This window comes from Hyalella azteca, unplaced genomic scaffold (assembly GCF_000764305.2).
Source record: "Hyalella azteca isolate HAZT.00-mixed unplaced genomic scaffold, Hazt_2.0.2 contig10517, whole genome shotgun sequence".
Lineage (NCBI taxonomy): Eukaryota > Metazoa > Arthropoda > Malacostraca > Amphipoda > Hyalellidae > Hyalella > Hyalella azteca.
In genome coordinates, this window is record NW_025940552.1 from 63,104 (window position 1) to 83,392 (window position 20,289).

The window sequence follows — 20,289 nt, forward strand, 5'->3', positions numbered from 1 at the left end:
CGCTATCCATTATTATTTGACTGAATAATTCAATTAGGCAATAGTTTTTGGTTGAATGTACCATTGTGGTTTAAATTGAAAGCATTACATAGGGCGATGCGAGAACATACAAAGACTGATCATGTCAGTCCTTGCATTCATGCGAATAAAACGTCTCGGAATTCATTAGAATTTACCGTGCGACCAAATGAACAATAATTATTCTACTGTTGCTCATATTGAGCAGCTATAGAGCGAAAACTAAAATCTCGGCAATTAAAAATTCTAACTAACGCTGAAACTCGGTTACAGTCAATAAATCTGTTAGGATTTCGTACGGATTGCTGGTTGATAGGTCATTCTCATTCTTTTAACCCGTCAAGAAATCTGTGACGGTACGGTTACGTAGTGTTATTTGATAGGTCTCTTATGGTCATTGTATTGCCCCTTTTTCCATAAATTGTTCCTGAAGTTTAGCTTGGGAGTTTAATTTGAAGGCGTCTAAAGAACGCTACTTATGCTGTCAGCAACGCGGCGCAGCTGAGCTCCCCAGAGGCTTCAAATAAATGGGGTTTGTCGGAATCCTTCTCGTACGTGAGCTTTCTTGTCGATGTTGTTTTATGTTAGTTCGCATGTTCTCCCCCCTAATTATTGCGGAGTGTGGTGTCTACCAGACGCAATATTTCACATCCGCTGCTCCTGATTAATGGCTTCAAAGCAGATCCCCGTCAGATTGGAATGAGGCCATCCAAACTTAGGGGAGCGATCGAGTGAAGCCTACTACTTTTCGGGTGCAAGGAACTAGGCCGGCGACTGGGCCTCCCCTATTTCGTGTGCAAGATACAATGGATGAGGTCGAAAAATAGCAAGTTCGTTTCAAGTGTGAGGGACGAGATCGAGTGGGTCTATCATGCATCATAAAAATTCGTGGAACGAAAATGGTTTTAAGGAGCTGCGTGTGCTGCCACATGTCATCTTTCGTACAGTAGATTTTAGATGTGGTCTACCTGCTTTGGTTCAGGTTGCATGCGCGCACATCTTTGTTCTCTTGAAAGTAACGACTCGTTCGTGTAAATAATGCTAACGAAGAGCATCTCCTTGATCGTGCTGTCGTATTTGCTCTACGAGATCTTGCTCGGTCCTGCAACTGCTGTGGAATGCCTTCCTGACATCCAAGCCTTCACTGCACTGCTGCATTCCTATAATTGTTTCGGTCCTCCAGTTTAACGTTCCTCCGAATCATTTGTAAATTTTTCCCGTTTACGGTCTATTCGAGGGAACGAATAGGTTTGCAGTAATGATTGTTACTTCCTCTATCTATCGTGCATTTAATATTGCGAGTTATAGTTTTGATTCATTGATAGAACAGTCGTTTTTTTTATTCAATGATGGAATAGTCGTTTTTTTCTAATTATGTGTTGGAAATTTCATATGCCGCCTCTTAAAATAAGCTTGGATTAAATTACATAATTATAGTATAAATTTAAATGCATAATTCGGGGCATTAAAATTCACTGAAGAAATAAAACACTTCGTTACTTGTGCCGTCAAAGCGTTATATTAATACTTATTATAAGGGATGAATTAATCAGGGAATAACGTGATGTCTTTCCCGCGCTGGCTCGCCTGCGCATCCCATATACAATATGCGAGAGCTAACAACTCTGTGAATGATCTGTAACGGAAATTCTTTTGAGAACGACATTCTTTTGAGAATTCCCATTTGAAGGAAATGCTTTTGGATCCAGAAATTTATATATATATATTTTTTTTCAACCCTAAACATCATCGTTTTTCATTGCGTTTGTTTTCCTTTGCTTTTGCGCCATCAGAAAACTATCTAAAATGGTCATGAAGTAACTTTTTATTCTTCATTTGCTTTATCTTTCGTAAGCCACGCATTCACGTTTTCTTACGAATTGAAGTGTGTTTCAAGTCTCGAGGCGATCGTCGATTGAAGCTGGACATAAATTTAAAGTTTATAAAGGCTGTACTGTAGGTGATTTTTTCCTCTATATTTGCAAGGCTCTCGAACGGCAACACGTTGAATCTTTACGGCAGTTCTTCTTTAACGCATAATACTTCTAAATCAGGTTACCCAAAGCTCATTTAAAGTCTGCTTCTATTTCAATGCATTCAGTTAGGAAAGCCTATTCCATCGCACGGAGCGCAATATAAGCAGTAACTGCTGAAACTTTCAACTCTCTGCATTACGTCCATGGGTTGCACAGGCTGCCTATAGGCCTGGATGCACTGTTCGTCCCAGATTGCGATGCTGGCGGTAGGACTCAAGCTCAGTAACGGCAGTAGCTTACAATGGATGCGATAGAGCAACTGGGTGCTCATAAAGCCTCGTTATCAGGAGGCTAAACGCGCCTCTCACATTCTTGCTCTCAGGGCACATCAAAAGCCACGTCTCCTGAGGCCACGGATTAAGATGAGTATCTGATGAGCGGCGCTCGCGCCAAATGTGATGGAAGTGGATAGCACTCGTGAATCCTGTGACGATGGCCGAACTATGGGCCATTAGTACGGATTTTCTTAGTTATTCTATGTCGGCACTGCCGTGAGAATATTGTACTGTTTTTCAATTGTCCTGCCGTGACACAATTTTGCGTTTATTGTTGCCCGCTGTTATATCCCGTATACTTGTGTTACTGCTATAAACCGACGAATATATTTCCTTATCAGATGACTTAGGTACGTTGTCTTGAAAAAGTGATAATCAGATTTATTTCTTAAAAAAGTATTTTATATTATTTTGAGAATTGAATGGTTTTCTGGTGACTATATATTGACACAACAGTGTGGCGCGCAACGTTTCTTTCGAAAATTTAGCGCTACTTCGAATAGTTGGCATAATTCGAATTAATGCATGCCCCCGTATGTCGTTTAATAGTTCAACTGTATTATTTTGAATTCTGTCGTCGCATGTAGTTGAATGTACATTCCGAAATACGCGATTTTTTTTTTCTTGATAACCTTGTTTTTGTCTTTTAGTTTTGCGATTGCTTATCTCGACACTAACGATGTTTGTTGCAAGTTTTTTAGATGGTTTAACTTAACGCCTACTCTTCTTCTCACGGCTTGCTGCTAATTACCTTCCTGCAAAATCCTTGAGCAACTTTGTTTGCTTATGAGGCTTTTTTCGGTAAAAGATGCCCTTCTTTTCTGAAGTCTCCTTGGGCAAACTCAAGAAATAGTCGCTTCTCAATCCGTGATGCAACGTCCTGACCAACTAACGAGGCCAGCACAACGAACCAAGCTTTTGCTCCTCAGCGCATGCCAGATTATTTTATTCGAAACATTTAATTTGCAAGGGCGCTCCATTAGGATATTCTGATTAATTAATAATTTCTGATGTTTCCTGCAAGATTGTGAATTGCGTAGAAGATGTTTATCCTTAATTCATAACATTTGCATTGTACACATCTTTCAAGTGACAAATTAACAGGTCACCTTCGAGTGCGGGGAACTTTAAATTCTATTGGTCCCATGTTCATCTGCATGTCAATCTTTTTTATTCCTGTTGTTGGTGTAGATAGAATGAGTTGGTTAGTGATTAATGTTATTTAATTCTGTCCTATATTTTTCAGTGCAGGTCAAGGCAAGATATTCCTCGTTGAGGACTTGGCTACACCTAAACGCTGCGTCCGTTAGAGTCACCACCGCCGGCTTGAAGATGAGAACAAGAAATGTTCAGCAGCTGATGCTGCTGGTCTTCCTGCAGCTATTCCAGGGTAAGTCTGTCAGCCGTTTTCAATTCTACATCTCTGTCGCTCGCAAACAACTTCTTCTGAGAATTAATGGCCAAGTCTCTGTTTATTGTCGGACTTTTAATGCCAGCTGCGGGTCAGTCCCGGCTAGGAGCAAGCGGGCTCTGTTTAGTTCGTCACGAAGCTAATATTTGATGCAATTTGGTAATGGAGAAAACTTTGTCAAGCAATATATCCAAATTTAATGACGCGTTATTTTTGTGATTAATAGTCGTCGAGTATCGGAAAATCTATTTGTTTAGTTTTACCGTGAAATTTATCTATGCGATCTAAGTTTGAATTAAATTGTACGTTTTTTTATTACCTATCGTTTCTATGGAAGTTGGATCGTTAAAGTTTATATTTATCATCGTAAGGTTGGTTGGACTGTTTTGTGCGTTTGACACAACAATGAAAATTATTATTAACATTTCTCCAAATGATATCGAGGCATAATTCATTAATCGATATTGTCGATGATGCAATCCTTCCGAATCATCTAAATATTGGGGAACTGCATATTATAGGAAAGATAACTTCAAATGTACTTGATCTTCAAAGTTCGTATTGCAATTATATTTCAGATTTTAAACAATAAGAGGTCTTGTATCCACCTGTCATAATTAACACTGGGTATCTGTTAACGAACAAATATCCTTCTCTCTCTACACGGTTACTCACTCATGTATAACGCGTATTAGAAATTATAAGCGTTATTGTGACCGTTGCCTGTGAGGAGGCCTGATCTGCTCATCGCTCATCATCCGTCTTATGTGGGCCTTGTCGTCCACGGCCCACAGCGTAGCAGGCCATCGATCACAAGCTCCTTCTGTGCCTTTATTAATGCAGCTCTCTTAATTTGCCTCCCCCTGTCAGGTCAACCTTGCTCGGCTGCTTCCATCCAAAAATTATGTTTTTTTTTTCTTTGCCTTAGATTATTTTCTTCGTAGAATAATGGGACAGTGCATTTCTCGTTTTCCAACACAAGTGATGGTATTTTTTCCTCTGTAACCATATATATCATGATTAGTATTTATTCGTCTGTTTACTGTTTCTTATAATAAGGGCTTAATTAGTGTTTAGCGAACTTAATTGTGTATAAGTCAGATCGAGTTTTTTTAACTTCATGAAAAGCACTTCTGCATGTGCTTGATGCATAATTATCCGAGGATGGTGTATGATGAAAGCTTAATTTTATCATTCTAGATTGTATTTCTTATCAATAAGTAACCTCTCATTGATGTGCGGGCTAAATGCATTCACTGGAACTTCTCGATGGGCTCGTTTTTCAGTGTCATTTTTGAGTATCTCTATTCTGTGAACTGCCGCCTCCCAATAAATCGGTTTGCATTAGAAAGCCAGATTAGGCGATTAAGCAAACTGAGGGGAAAATCTACCTCTCAGGATAGCGTTTCTTCTTCGCGAACGTCTCCTCCTTGCAGTGTTCTTCCATCGATATTGCTCTTTATTTTTCCTTTCTGGCAAACCAACTTGTTCTATCAATGACAACACTCCATTTATCTTCAATTTATGTTTTATTTTGTTCGTTGTACGTGTGTATGTATCGCAAAACTTGTGCACATGATTTGATAAATAGTTTCTGTGGTTTAGTTCGGCGGCGGATCAAAATTTTAAATAGTTCCTATCGATTGAAATTTATTTCTAGGATTCATTTCAGACCATGGTTAACAGAATAGCCAGCAACTTGACATCGCAAATATTTTAAATGGATGCACGCATTTCATTTTACCTATTCATATTGAACAAAATTTATGAATCCTCATACTTACACTATAAAAGCCTATGTCTTTGAAGATGCAGGTTTCAGAGTTTCGAAACATTTATTTAACAAATCGCTAGATTTTATGGCTCTTTCTGTCCTTATGCTTTCTTCTAATGAAACTTTCTTTATTACTTCACGTGCGAACTTAACGGCCAAGAGCTCCGAGATCAGGTGTTTTTTCCCCCGGTCCTTGTTTCTTGCAGGGAATTATTCTTTCCCACTTGCGTCGAAAGTTTCGACATTTTCGAGTTTTTGCTGCAGCAGTTCGCCACGGCTACCTTAATATTTTATTGTTGCGGCTAAAGATATTATTCCGAGTCGAGGAATTGCTGTGGCTGGAAGACGTAATCTTTGCTACTTTATGGTCGTATTCGTCTTGTCCGATGTGTCTAGCTACTCATTCTGATGAAGTTATTCATAAACTCCGGACAAAACTTCTGATTTTATGCCACAGTTTTTCGTGTTGCGACGTCTCGTACACACGATTCTTTGATCAGCTGACTTTTAGTACTGCAGAAACCAAGTCGGTGACTAACTTTTTTCGGGTGGTGGAAGTTTTATTCCCGTGTGGAGGTAGATTATGTAGAAATGGAGGATGTTATAGCATAATTTTAACTATCCAACTTCGTTACCAACAAATTATTTGTGCAATTTGCGCGTTGGCAAAACTGGTAGAAATAATCGAACTCGACATCAAGCAACTTCAAATCTATTGCTGTATATTACCCTTTTCTGACTGCACATATAATACTGTATCTGAACTCGGCACGATTATAGCGTTGTAAAATTTTGCTGTCTAATAACTGTTGAATTTTTGTTTCGAATTAGACCTTACCTCAAAAAATTTCAAGGTTCCAACCACTTCTTCATTCTTTTTAGTGCATTCTCTCATTTATGGAAAAAAGGCGCTATTGTGCTCGTCATGTCCGTCCGTCTGTCTGTCTGTCCGTCTGTGACCTCAAGTTTTCGTCGACGAGAAAATGCACTCTCTGTCACTCACTGCAGTGAGTACTGAGTTACATTTTTTATGACTAAGATTCTGGTCATAAATATTCTTAAGGTTCTTATCACGTAAGACATAATTCACTCGGCAGTGCGGCCATTCGATCTTGTCGTGCCAGCGCACGACCCCTGTCATCTCTACATGAACTCTCTGACGCTGGCGTGATTCTTAGCTCTAGAGTCACCTTCACAAATTTCCCACAAACACAAGTATGAAGTTTTTCTTCGAGTATACACCGGATTATATTTCGTTCGAATGTGTGGAGTAGCCGAGCAAGTTCTCAGCCTCGTTAAGTTCGATATCAGTTCAAGTAGTGTCCTTGTGTGAGGAGTGCATGCGCAGTGATTCATTTTGTGCTGCAGAAATTGGCTTGATTTTCACCATATTACCGGGCACGTGGCGGTTACGATCCAGGACAATATTTGTTAATGTATTTCTATAGAAGCATTCACACCATGCAGCTGTGTAATACCTACATACACCGCGACGTGACTGCAGCGTGCCAACTACAGTATCTCTTTTTGTTCGTTTATACCAGATTGCCTGCTCAACATACCTGAAATATACCAGATTTAGCAAGTACCTATACTATATCAAATATATCCATACCAGACACCATATTAAAACATTGCAGTTGGCAACGCTGCGTGACTGGCATGGCACGTGATACGAAAGCGACTAAAGTGAGGACGGCCCGTGACCGGACTGAACTGTGAATGACCGGACAGGTATAACCGACCGTATCTTACATACGAGGTACGACCCCCCAAAAAACGGACTGCCTGTGTGGTGGGCGAAGTTTTGGTAGTACCACATTCACCTTGTATGTGCTATGCTACTGACATTAATCAGTTAGTGTGCTACGCATCGCAGCGCTATAGAAGACCGTGTTGAATTATTGCAAACTTTTATGTGGCACTTCATTTGCGCGCTCGTTTTTTTTTTTTTACGGTGGCTGATTTTTGTGAACAACGTGCAGCCATCAAATTTTTGCCTTATGTGAAAAACTGAAATGGAAATGCCGCAGACGGCCTACAAGGACGATGCTATGGGGAAAACGCAAGTTTTTGAGTGGTTTTCCCGCTTCAAAAAAAAAGAAAAAATATCAATTGACTATAAACTTCGCTCCAGTTGCCCTTCCACTTACCGCACTGAAGGAAATGTGAAAATTAGTGACATAACCCCTGAAAATCGACGTAGAAGTATTGATGTAACTTGCGGAACTTTCCCAATTGACTTGAAGTTCACTCCAGCAAATTCGAAAAGAAGATTTTGAATATATATATAAATTGTTGAAGGAATCAGTCCGGTTTTTTCGGTCCCCCACGTAAGCTTGGCACGTGCCCGGCAGTCTGGTGTGAATCAAGCCACAATGTGTAAAAAGGTATTTATCTTCCAATCTTCCAACTGTTTTATTTAGTACTAAACATTGTCCATATTTATATAGCATTTTAGTAGGCCTGTCATGAGTTGCAGCATATCTAACGTGTTCCAAGACGAGTACGTTCAGTGTCAGTTTGTATCTTAAATTTATTTTTGCCATTGCAAAACTTGAATGATTATTCTTAATTTCCGCACAGCATAGCTCAAGTTTTTTATTCTGTAAGGTATGGAATGAGACAAAACAGAAAAAAAATTATTGAAACATGATTGCATATGTTTGAGAATTTCGAAGCGCGACTTTGCGCAAAATTTTGCATTGTGGCTGTTACCCGCTTTTATCAGCGTTGATATCTTCACTCTGTAGTGGGTAATCTCCACTTTATCTGAGGCGTTTGGTCAGTTTCACAGTATAAATAAGTGCTTGGAATTAGAAAATTACCAACAAGAGTGCACTTTATATCCTTGATTGCGATCTTTGGCCCCATCCCGCTACTCGCGATCAGTTTCCGATAATCTATATTGCCCCGAGCTCGGTATATACGCTGGTCTCGGCAACACATTTCCTTGCAAAATCGACGTCCAGGCTTGACCCTTTTGATAGCATCATGAACTTATGGCCGGTCGTTCTTACGTTCTGCCCTGCCGAAATCATTGAAATAATCTGTAGTTAATAGATAGTTATTTTCACGATGATACAGATAGAGGTGGAGCTCCTACATCTTTAGCAGCTCCTTTAAATCATGGAGTTTCATTCTTTTATATATTACACCAATCTTGAAGGCTTTAATAATGAATGTTTAATGAGGGTTAAATACTAAAAATAATTATCGATCGATCCTCTTCCTATAGCATTCATCAGTATATATACTCATTTTGCTGTCGATATTTGCACGAAGTTGTTGCGCTATGTGCAATGTCAACATCTCTTGACACTGCTGATAGTCCGTGATTTTTCTCCACTTGCAAAACTCCACGAAGTCAATCGGGCTGTGTGTAACCGTGAATAGCATCAGCGCTTACTATTCTGTTTTTGCTCCTTCCTCTGGCCCAGTTGTTTTGTAGCTCATAATGGTTTTATAAATTGGCAGTGTGATATGCGCCTGTTAGTGCCCTCTTACTTGCTCATGCATTAGAATTATGCAAAATTATGTTATAGAATTCCTCCATCATATCCCAGATCAGGAATATTTTTCCGGAACGTCATCATCAGAGCATCTTTTTCTTTTAATTTAATTCTGAAACTGGAATAACGGAGGAAATACAATGCAACTCCTGAAGTTGACCTGCCACACATCTCCTGATATCTTGCTCGTTTCCCTTGTATTTGCTTGCGTACGATATTCATTCAGTGCAAAGCGATTGCTTGTTTCCATTATAAATTTTTAATAATAAAATCTGTGAATCTGACAGTATATTTTGATAAGAAAATATGTTCTAAATATTTTAAGAGAACCTCAGCTCAATCCACCTCGATAACTCGAACTGAATCCCTGTTAACTTGAACAATTAGCTCGTGTAGTGCAAAAAAACTCGCCTGTGGAGCGCTTGAGCAGGTACTTCCATATTAGTCCTTTTTATGGAGATGATCTCAAAACTCGCTGGCCTGGGCAGATCGAGCTCCTACAGTGGACTTTGCCCTGTAAATTGTCTCAATTATCTCTAATATTACTTCTAATATGCGCGTGTAATTTTTCTTTTGAGATGAAATATTGAAATTTATGAAGAAATGTCACCGTATCGGTTATTTTAATAACTACTTAGCTGATTTACTACTACTTAGCTGAGTAATGGCATCCACCGGATCGTGATTTAAACTTGTCCATTTTGTAATTTATTGTACTCCATAGCAGAATTTAACCATCAATTTTATTAATGACACTTTTTATCTGTTTTTTTTTCGGAGCACTTGCTGTCCTGTTGTGACGTCATCGAAATTTTATCGCGATCAGTTTCTTCTTTTCTTCTGAAACTTTGCTTTACTGTAGAAAATCTGTTTATATAATTTTTAACGAGATAGGACAGTTTGTGGCATACGAACCATCGCTGGGGCTGCTGCCTGCATCGCAATATCTGACTGAACGTCGTGGCAAAAGCCCATGCTGTTTTCTCTGTCAAAGTCTTGCTTCGATCACCAAAACACCAGGATGCCTTTTCGTCTCTTGGGCCTGCTTGAATGCTTCTGCTATGGCGGTGCGCTTTCTATGCAAACTTGACAGGATTAGTTTGCATTTTTGCCCGCGAAAACAGCCTCCTGCTCTTGCCAGACATTACTGAGAAGATGCCAATACACGAGCGAGAAGCTGGCGGGACGCATGCTTCCTCATAGAGTTATTGCTTAGTTTTTTCCAGCTTCTAAACCTTGTTTACCAGACCACATGTTAAGCGAGATTGCAGAAAAATTTTAAACGAGATAACAGAAAAGTATTGCAGGAAAGTAATTTTTGTCCTTAATCCGAGCGCTATTTTTGAGGCAGATTTGGGTTGCTGGGAATTCATTATGTTCTTGAATTTTTTACACAAATCTTTCTTGTTCCCTGGCGCTATGAAAAATTAATTTGAGGAAGCTCGATAAAATGGCGGCTTTCCACATGTCACATTCTTTGGGATACCATCTATTATTTCTGGCGGTTTGTGTCCATGGATTTTTCGGCGGTGGTCCAACGCACGCTGATGAGAGGATTTGCATAATTGCTTCTCTTCTTTTAATGAAGTTAGCAACTTTTTATAGCTGTTTACCGGCGAATGAAGAGTAGCTGAAAAAATACTAGCTCACAGCGTGGAGCGAAAGTAGCTCCTTTAGTGAGATGTGTCTAAAGTTTGAGCATTCGTTACGATACTCCGCGTTCCTGAAGGAATGCGCTGGAATTGAGACAGCTAGCGCAGGTTGACCTGCTTACTTTTTGGATTGTTCGCCTAGTTTGAATCGATGAAACTGAAATTTCAAAAATTTTATTACTTCAAATGACGTTGGAATGAATAAAATTATACAATCGAGTCGTGAATACTAAAATGATATTTCCTCCAGTGCCCGCAAATTTAACAATCGTCGATTGAATGGCAAAATTTCTAATACCAAAGTATCTCGGTATAATGATGACAATTTCGGTATAAAAATGACAATTTCGGTATAATTATGTCTGATTTGTGATTTTCTTATTTAAAATATTAATAATATTTGATGCTTGCAAATTTTGTGCGAGCGACTACGCTTGGTATGCTTTTTATCGAGTCAGATTAAAAACTTGCATGATGCTGGTAGTCTGTATTATAGCCGATGCGAGAGAAGCGTCGCAAGTGTGGACCTTCCTGCCACAATTAGGGCAGGTGGTCTTGTGCTATTGACTTCCAGGAGCTATAGCTACCTTACATACAACCAAGCGAACTTCGTACTTTCTACCGATCTACTTTGGCGGTATAAAATAATATTTTATCGATCACGTTTAAATTTTAGTATCGGGATTCAATTTTACTGTCCAAACTTCATTGAATCGCGGACCAACCTGCATATACGTACCACACTAGCAAGTATCTTTTTATTGTCATGACTTGACATTTGCCTAAATTTCACTAAGTTTGAATTCGTATATAATTTTCCTAAATACTCGCAAACAATTTCCGATAACAGATGTCTAAGTTAACTATTATTTTGAAGCTTAGAATAACTTTGTGAACAACGAGATAAGTTCCCTGCAGAGGCTTTTCCTGCAGTATATGCTGGCAGACGTGGCGTCAGTGGATCGAAGTTCTCGTCTCATTGTACTGATGTTAGGAATGCCGTGTAACTGGTTATTATAGTGCAATGACTCATGCCGTCTGTCTTCTGTTTTCTCCTTATGGAGTGAGTCATGATTGCCATTATTCTGTTGCCCTGCCCGACGGTTTAATTGTCTTCCGTCGCATGACTGCCTGTATATATTCTCTAATTCTCTATTTTAAATTCGATTGCAGCTTATCAACGACGCATTTAATTCTATTAGTTTTGAATAAAACAATGAAACTGAGATCGAATTGATATGATAAAGTTTTCTCCTTCATTAATAAGTCAATTTTAAGATAAGATTTTATTCCTTCCACTATTGATTCCTTTATATCTATGAGGCGAAGAATAGATGATTTTCGTTAACTGATTAAAGTCTGCCATAAGATTAGCATCCAATAATTTTGTATATGTGCCCGGCCTTCTGGTAAAATTATATTTTTGCAATTGTTGAAATATCCGTCGATAAAGGAGCGCAAGTAATTGTTCCCGGCCTAAATGCTGTGTAATTCAAAGCATACAACCAGCTTTTCAAGCACCGGAAATGTTAGAGTCAATCTCTCTCTTCTTGCCATTGCCCGCCTGCTGTATCGCGTTTAAATTATGTGCTTCTACCTTAGCGGTCATTATGGTCGCTCCGTTGAATTTTTCAGCTTATCCAAGTGCGTGTAATTTTATGAGCCCACAAAGTTAGGTCGACAATGGAGGTTTAATGAAGTGCGTGAGATGAAGCAGGTTTAGTGAGAGGCCGTCGTCTGGTGGTGCTGCTGCTGCATATTCGTGAATGCTGGCCACCGCAGAAGCGAGTCGGGCATCAATTTCACTCAAAAATACACAAGCGCAAAATTACAATTTCAACGTTGCGCCTTGATCTTTGATTGAAAATGTTTACAGTTACCTTTTCGAACTAGTTGTACTTAAAATTATGGCAATTCTAATACATAGGTAATGACAAATAAACATCAAAATTTGGTTTGAAGATGCAAATCGTTTATGATTACTTTATCATAAACAGTCGATGCTGTCAAAATATTTGGTATTAGGTGCATTTAATAGATATTTTAGGAGGAAACTATCTACATTTCAAATGATTGAATAAAAGCTGTTTCCGATATTACTCGACGAGATACCACTTCTTGAGTGTTTCAAAAAAAGCGGAATGACTTCTGATTTTAGTGTATGAGCCACAATTTCACTTGAAAAGGTCTCTTTCTATTTCTTGAACGTAGTAGGGATTAATGTTCTTTAGATAAGAGAAGATACGATAATAATCAATTAGATACGATAAGATTCAATTAATAATAATTGGTATGAACACGGTGGCGTAGCCTCATACACATACGTAAATTAGGCCGTAAGTTGCATTTTAGGACGGAGATTTCACGTTACTATGCATGGTAAATTCCTATAGTAAAGGGTCATCTTACAGTAAATGCATCCAAAGTGACAGAAAATATTTTTAAACGCACCGTAAATGAAAAGACTTAAGTTTTGAGTTTGCCCTCAGGGTCTAGTCGCCGCGACCAGACCACTTGATGAAGTTAACGTGCTGAAGGCTCAAAGTTGTAAGCTTTTTTTGGCTCGAGGTAACTGGATGCATATTGTCGTCAACAACGTAACTCTTTCCATTCATATCTTAGCATATATTCATGTTATCAGATGACCGACTGAAAATTCGTCTGAGTGGAATAGACGATGAAGTAGATATTTCAAATCTATTAATTTACTTCAATTTGATAAATGAATAAAATATCGATTTTTTCTCGAAACTTCCCAATCGAAATTATCGCGTAATCGAATCATTGTTGCTCTCGTGAAAATTAAGACGCTGAACTAATTTCTGTGGCATTTTTTCTGATTTAAACATAATTTGCTATCAATGTAAAGGTGGCGAAGTGCTTCGTTTTCGATGGCTAATTAAACCTCTGAAATATCATTTGGTACCATTCATGACTGCATAATGTTCTGCGAGCAAAATAGCGAGTGTGTGATGTGAACTATGGCAAAGTTTCTCTTGGAGATCTCTTATCACAATGTTTTTCATAAATGGCAAAATTACGAGTATGAAAAAGTGTTCTGTCGGGTTTGACGATCGGCATTAAGCTTGGTTTAATTGATTGCATAACATCTGAATACATAAAGGATGTGAGGAACTGTTTATTGAATTATCCGCCGAATTGTTGGTCAAGCATTGTTGCATTCATGGGTTTCATTTTAGAAATTGTCATCATGCTTGCCTGTAAGTGTAAATCGTCACATAATTCATATTAATGAAGTCATATTCATAATTCAGGCATATTGAGTAAATTATTATCAAGATCTTCTCATATTAAATAACCTATGTGGGTTTTGCCTCCTAATTGCCGACCTATTGCGTAACATTTAGTTTTTGTGGACGGAGACTCTTGCAGAGTTTCTTCGAGCTCCAAGGACTTCGTTTTTTTTTCTTGAGCTCCAGTTATTGGCAAAACCTCCTAATTCTGACTAAAAAAGAGAAATTTAGCTGTCGTTCTTAATTACTTTGTTGGCTTGAAATATTCTAAATAATTACTTGTTGCTTGTATTCGAGACTAGTCTGACCAAAGTTTGGTTCCGTTGCAAAAACCATGTTGCTATTTTTTCTGAATTCTCATGGTTTTGGGCACTCGTATTTATCTATCCCGACCATTGGTCAAATATAGTCCCTGGAATGCCGAGTTTCGCAACAGTTTTTCGAAATTTTTTAGGGTATTTAATTCAATTTTAATTTTCTAGGAGTATACAACGTTGTCGCAGTTAAAGTTTTATTCCTATAATTTCTTTGTCGTAAATTTTAATATCAATGAAGTTCTAATTTATTTTAATTGTTTCTGTTTACAGTGATCTTGGCGCAAGAGCCGCGCCTCCTGATCCAGCCAGACGGACAGATCAGCAAGAGTCTGGGCGAGACAGTTTATGTGTCATGCCGCGCTGAAGTTTCTGACCCTAACCTGGTCACTGAGATGCGATGGACTGGCCCCGGCAGCAACGAGATTCCAAATTATGACAGAACGTGAGTACTACATCGCATTCGAACATGCGCTAACTTTTCCTTATGAATATTTTTCGTACCTATTCCGGGTTGTTTGCGGGTTGTGCTAGAAAATCATTCAAAAGGTTGTTTTTACATGTGCTAGAAGATCATTCAAAATCGATTCGTTCAAGAGAAATCACTGGATTTAATTATCAAAACCCATGTGTGTCCACTGATTGCGGATTCTTCCAGGGTTCTCCAGGATTGCTCATTTCATAAATTTTCACCTTAAATTTATCGCGGGTTTCATGTTAGAAATTATTGATGTATTTATTACGCCTATTATATACATCTTGAGGTCCAGCCTGAAAAACGAGTTTCACTCAGCGGGTGGTTCAAGCTGCTAACTCCACAATTGCGCACTCCTATACAGCTTATCGAAAATGCCAAGTGTTTTATCGAGTCATGAATCCGCGATTCGTGACGATGTTGAGTACGAGAAGAATTTTTGGTCTCCTAATTAAGAAATGAGGTGGAGTGAGAGCGACGCTGTAATGTGTTTAGCGTACGACCAGTAGCGAATATACCCTTGACCATAGCATTCCACGCGCATTCGCTCCGAGTTTAGCATAACTGCAGTGATAGCGCTCGTCTGGATCCATCATCTTAGTTAGGTTGCCAATTGTCTATTCAAAATCTACAGGTTATTTGTTGACGATAGTTTTTTTTTTCTCAGCAAAAAGTTGGCTGATAGCAACTTTATAACGATCCGGCCGTTTATTTTACCATCTGCTATCCAATACTAATTTATTCAGTTATAATGAACAGTTGTTTTTTACTTTTAACAACAAATTTTATTTTATAATTATTTGCATTGACACATCTAAGTCAATGACATATTTTAGAGCGAAACATGGGCCCAATAAAGAACCATTAAAACTTCGGTTAATACGATAACAACGGAACAACTCGTTTGAGTTACTTCGGTGTCTCAGCATCAAATTTGGCGATATAACACGTAATTTATCAGCTTCATTTCATAACTCTACTGATGCGAAAAAATTTTTTTACTGTAATACTCATACAATTCAAAATGTACCAATTAGTAAGATATTGCAAGAGATTAGATTTAGTTGATTTTAAGGGTTTTAATGAATAAGTAAGTTTTTTTGTACTATTAAATTTGGAATGTTTCTTGGCCTATTCCTAATATATAATGATTTACATGACGACAATTAAGTTCGATCCTGTGTTTCATCTTTATTCTCCATTAATATTTTGATTGGATATCGTCTTGTAACTACATGTACTCACTTACTTACGGATCTCACACCACTGAATAGCCCGAATGTCTGTTGCACGATTGTTTTATCGCTCATGTCCGAGTAGGCCACTGCACCGAAAGCAAATTTAAATAAGTTGATATAATTGCCAATTTGAACCATTTTCTAAATGAAAAAGATTCACACTGCAATTTGCCTAAAAATTGTCTAAGGGGCTCTAACAGCGAGTAAAATCACTTGCAGATTGTATCCTTTAATCCTAGAATTCTATGTTGCAATTTTAATCTCGGCTTTATTTTAGAGAGCAGTTTTAATTGTGTATCAGTAAATTAATTACAACTTTATTACTCAACACAATAATTTGTCGTAAACAAGATTGATATTACCATCACATTAGATGAAATATTTTCCTGCCGTTTCAATATTATTCTCTCAACTTTTTTGGCCTTATCGGCGGTATGTCACTTTGAGCCTCCAAGAGCCTCGTGTTTAAATAAAATAAACTGTGAATTTTTCCTTGCCGTGGCCAACCGAGCGAGCGTCTATGTACACGGTGTCACCATGAGTGTCAATATTATGCAAGCAACTCTTCATGCCTCATGTGCCTATCCTTCCCTTTCCTTCCGTCCTCTCTTCTCTCTACATCTTGAATCTTAACAACTTTCCTGCTTCATTATTTGCGATTTTTTCGCTAATTTGATGGTTCTAATTTACTAATTTCGTTTTCCTTTCGCTTCCGGCTTTTCATCCTCTAATTTACTCTTTTTACCTTTCTCCCTTCCATTCGTTTAATTTTTCTTTGCTCTTGAGTCATATTTGTTGGATTTTTCTGCACACTAATGCCGGTTCTTCCGTGCTCCTGATTTAACGTAACAAATGATCTCGCTTACTGAATTCTCCTCCTGCCTCCTTCCATTTCATTACAATTATACTCTCGTTGCCTCTTTATACTCTTATTTCCCCTCTTCTCCTTGGTTTCCCTCGTGCTCTTGTGTCCTTGCTACTGTCGCGGTATTGTGCCGCCGTCCCTCGCCGTACTGCCCACACCGTGCGCTCGTTGTGTGCTCCAGCAGGCCCGGTGCGAGGTATGTCTTCACCTCTCTTCTCCAAATCAATTCCATTTCCATGAAACATTTTCTTCATTCATCGTACCCTCTACTTACTCCCTTTATTTCATTCCTTCTACTTCAATTTGGTAGAAGTGAGGTACAGTACATTCTACTGCATTCATTACTATAGTAATGATTTTCTTTGTTTCACCTCTCGTAGAATCTAATGATCAGACTGAAAGTTCTTTAACGACGAATTAGTGAAGCGGTCAAAGTTTCTTGAAAGATTTCATGAAAAGAAAAAATTTTAGTAAACTTTACTTCCATAAAAATGCGTAGGTACTTTTGAATGACTCCTCTTCCATATTGAATGGACTGAGATAGTTATTTAATGATTAAAGCCACCTTCACTTCAAATAACCATAATTATCAATAAACTATGAGGAGTGATCATAGTAGACTTGTCACCGTTACCATCACCAGTGTATTCGCATTCATCTCTCATACCGCCTCTAGTTGCCACTTGCTATCTTATGATCTATGTGCACGGTTCCTGTTTTGCAACTTACGAACGCTCGCTGTCTAATTTATGAAGACATCGTAATCAGAGAATTCTTGTCGTAAAGAAGTCAGTTCATTATTGAGTTGCATTAGGAATTTTATTTATTGGCTTTTCTGTGGCTATACCCTTTACTTATTTTTTTTATGACTATTATTCGCAAGTTTCCTTAGACCTCCTATGTCCAAGCACTTTTCTTGAAAACCTAGTCGTCTGAGTAAGCGATGCTTCTCAGGTTCAGAACGGTGGTCGTTATCATGGATCTGAACTTTTCTGAATCACGGAATTTTTTTCTCATCTATTCTCTCAATCATTTATCAATCAACTTGGGCATTTCCATATATTTACCGTTAAGCGTTATCATCATTCTACGTTTCCTCATTTGTTCTTTCCCCGTCTTGTTGGAATGTATTTGCCTGGAATGCGACGTACGTAGATCTTTTTGCTTTTTCCCCCTCTTTGCACTTTTACACAATTGATCCGAATGCCACAAGCTATATTCCTCGAAATGCTTATGTGTGTTTTTGGCAGATGCTACTTGTGTGCGTCTTACAATGAAAGTAGATGTGTCATTTTATTTAATTGGATATCAGCAAATGGTAGAGGCTAGTCTGCTTTGGATGTTGGTGGTATTTCAGCCAGAAAAGTAGCAATCCAGGCCATTTATGTCGCATGATGTGTTTTATCCGTTCTTGTAAAATTGCGTTCGTTTTTAATCCAGAACAGATTTGTGCTGTTTCGATTAATAAAACGTAAGATTAATGAGTTCGGCTAACAAATGTTCACATTTCACATTTGTATATATACACGCATTATGTAAGTATGATTCGGAGTTGGGTTCCAAAATTCAGTTTTAATCAAACCCAATTTGCAGCAATTGTGATAGGGTTTTTAAATTATCATAAAGCCGAGTCCTTATGGTTTCAGGGCTGCATTTTAAGATTTTTGGAAACTTTTATTACCTATTGCAGTTCTATAATAAGTGATTTCCTCTTAATCGCGACCTAATTTTTAATTATTCGTGCCTCTCAATGGCTGTTTTCTTTCTTGATCGTATATATTTACACACCTACTGGTGCATGGTTTACTTATCTATTTAAAACTATATATTTGTTTGCATAATTTGGGTAGTTTACACTTGAGATTTTGTGCTAAATTTAGTGAAGTGGACCACATGCCTAGAAATTGTGTTCCACTCTGCTCGCCTTTTGTTCCTCCGATTCGTTTTAATTTTTTCTGAAACATTATGAATTTTTCTGTTTGGACTGTCCTGAATTTATGCATGCCTTCATATTTTGAATTATTGGATGGGCCTTCTTTTTGACCTAAATCATCGATTTTTAGTTTATTATCACAAAGTATATAGTGGCTGATGATGAATTTCATTGTAATTACAAATCGATTGCAGCTTTCCATTTAATTTTTTCTTCCTCGTTTGTACTTTATTTTGTCTGTAAAAATTTCTCGTGTTTTCTGTTGTTTTTAAACCCTGTATTAATAAAATCTGTACTCAACTAGAGTGCCCGGCAGTGATCGAAAGATGATCTGATTTTCTGGATGCTCTTCAGAATCGAAATCATCGAAGATGGCCCAGGAAGTCTGGGTTTGTACATCCAGAAACTGCGTGAAGAGGACACTGGCACCTACAACTGCTCTGCCGTGTACGCGGGCAATCAGAATCTCATGTCATCTATACAAGTCATGTCTTTCGGTAAGATCCTAAACGCTTCTGTCCATAGTTTCTTAAGTCAGTTTCATCATTTCATGATTTAAGATGTTGAAAGTTTTCCCTTATTGTAAGTAAATACTTACCCTTCACTGGGCTTCTGTGTTTTTGTCGTCTTACTGATGGTTAGCCTCATTCCTGTGAAAAATGCTCCCTGTCGCCACAGTAATCTTGTGTTTAATATTTTCCGAGTAAAGCACTTGAGTAAGTTATGTCTTAGTCCAATTCTCCTAACAGAGTCTTTATGATATTTCCACATAAGTGCTTATCGTTTACCGAAATATTGCATGAATTCAATTTCTGTGATAGTGTAGTTTCCTTTCTAAAAAGTTTTTTTTTCAGCTGAATAAATGATTGTTAGCTGAATAAATGATTGTTTTGCAATAAAATCGATTTCAAACTCATTTCCAATGTATGAATCATCCCACGTAAATTGGAACTTATCATCCATTACAAAATACAAAGTTTATTATCCTCTCACTTATCCAAAATATTGCGTTTCTCCGCGCTCGCAGACTGAAATCATTATTCTACGATTGTGCCATTCTTTATGCACTATAGAGTGCCAGCCAGATGACAGAGTATGGTGTAGGCATGTAATATCAATTGCTCAATGTAATATGATTATCGATTCAACATGATAAATTTGGTACATCTTTCTGCATCATAGACCATATTGCCGAATTGTGTATTTTGAAACATCGGTCAATTGTTTGATGCATTCTTGTCTTGAAAATTTACTACCGAATCATTTCAAAACTGGAAAAGTTTATTTAAACCTTGCTAACAAATGAAGGCCCGTGTTAATTGAGACGTTAGTCATGAGCCGGAAAAAAAGTATTAATGCCATTTTTGTTGCAGTGAAAATCGATTTCGGCGACACGCCGAGCCACCAGACGCCCATCGTAGGAACGGACGCGCTCATCAAGTGTCTGGTCACATCCAGCCCCTCCCCTGTCATAGACTGGCTCAAGGACGGACGGCCTCTGCGTACAGGTGAGTTCTTCTGCATTCTTATTT

General features: G+C 38.2%; 1 protein-coding gene across 6 annotated transcripts in view; it reads left to right on the top strand.

The window, feature by feature from the left end:
- Window positions 1-20,289, top strand: part of LOC108671363 (fasciclin-2) — a 62,014-nt gene that overhangs the window by 22,616 nt on the left and 19,109 nt on the right. For 5 of the 6 annotated variants that reach the window (XM_047882477.1, XM_047882476.1, XM_018158892.2 and 2 more), the window contains exons 3-6: window positions 3,576-3,719; window positions 14,520-14,691; window positions 19,112-19,254; window positions 20,131-20,265. In XM_047882477.1, the coding sequence (XP_047738433.1) occupies window positions 3,662-3,719; window positions 14,520-14,691; window positions 19,112-19,254; window positions 20,131-20,265 (508 nt within the window). In that variant the 5' untranslated portion in view covers window positions 3,576-3,661. The remainder of the gene's footprint in view (window positions 1-3,575; window positions 3,720-14,519; window positions 14,692-19,111; window positions 19,255-20,130; window positions 20,266-20,289) is intronic. The other variant, XM_047882475.1, reaches the window with a different exon arrangement.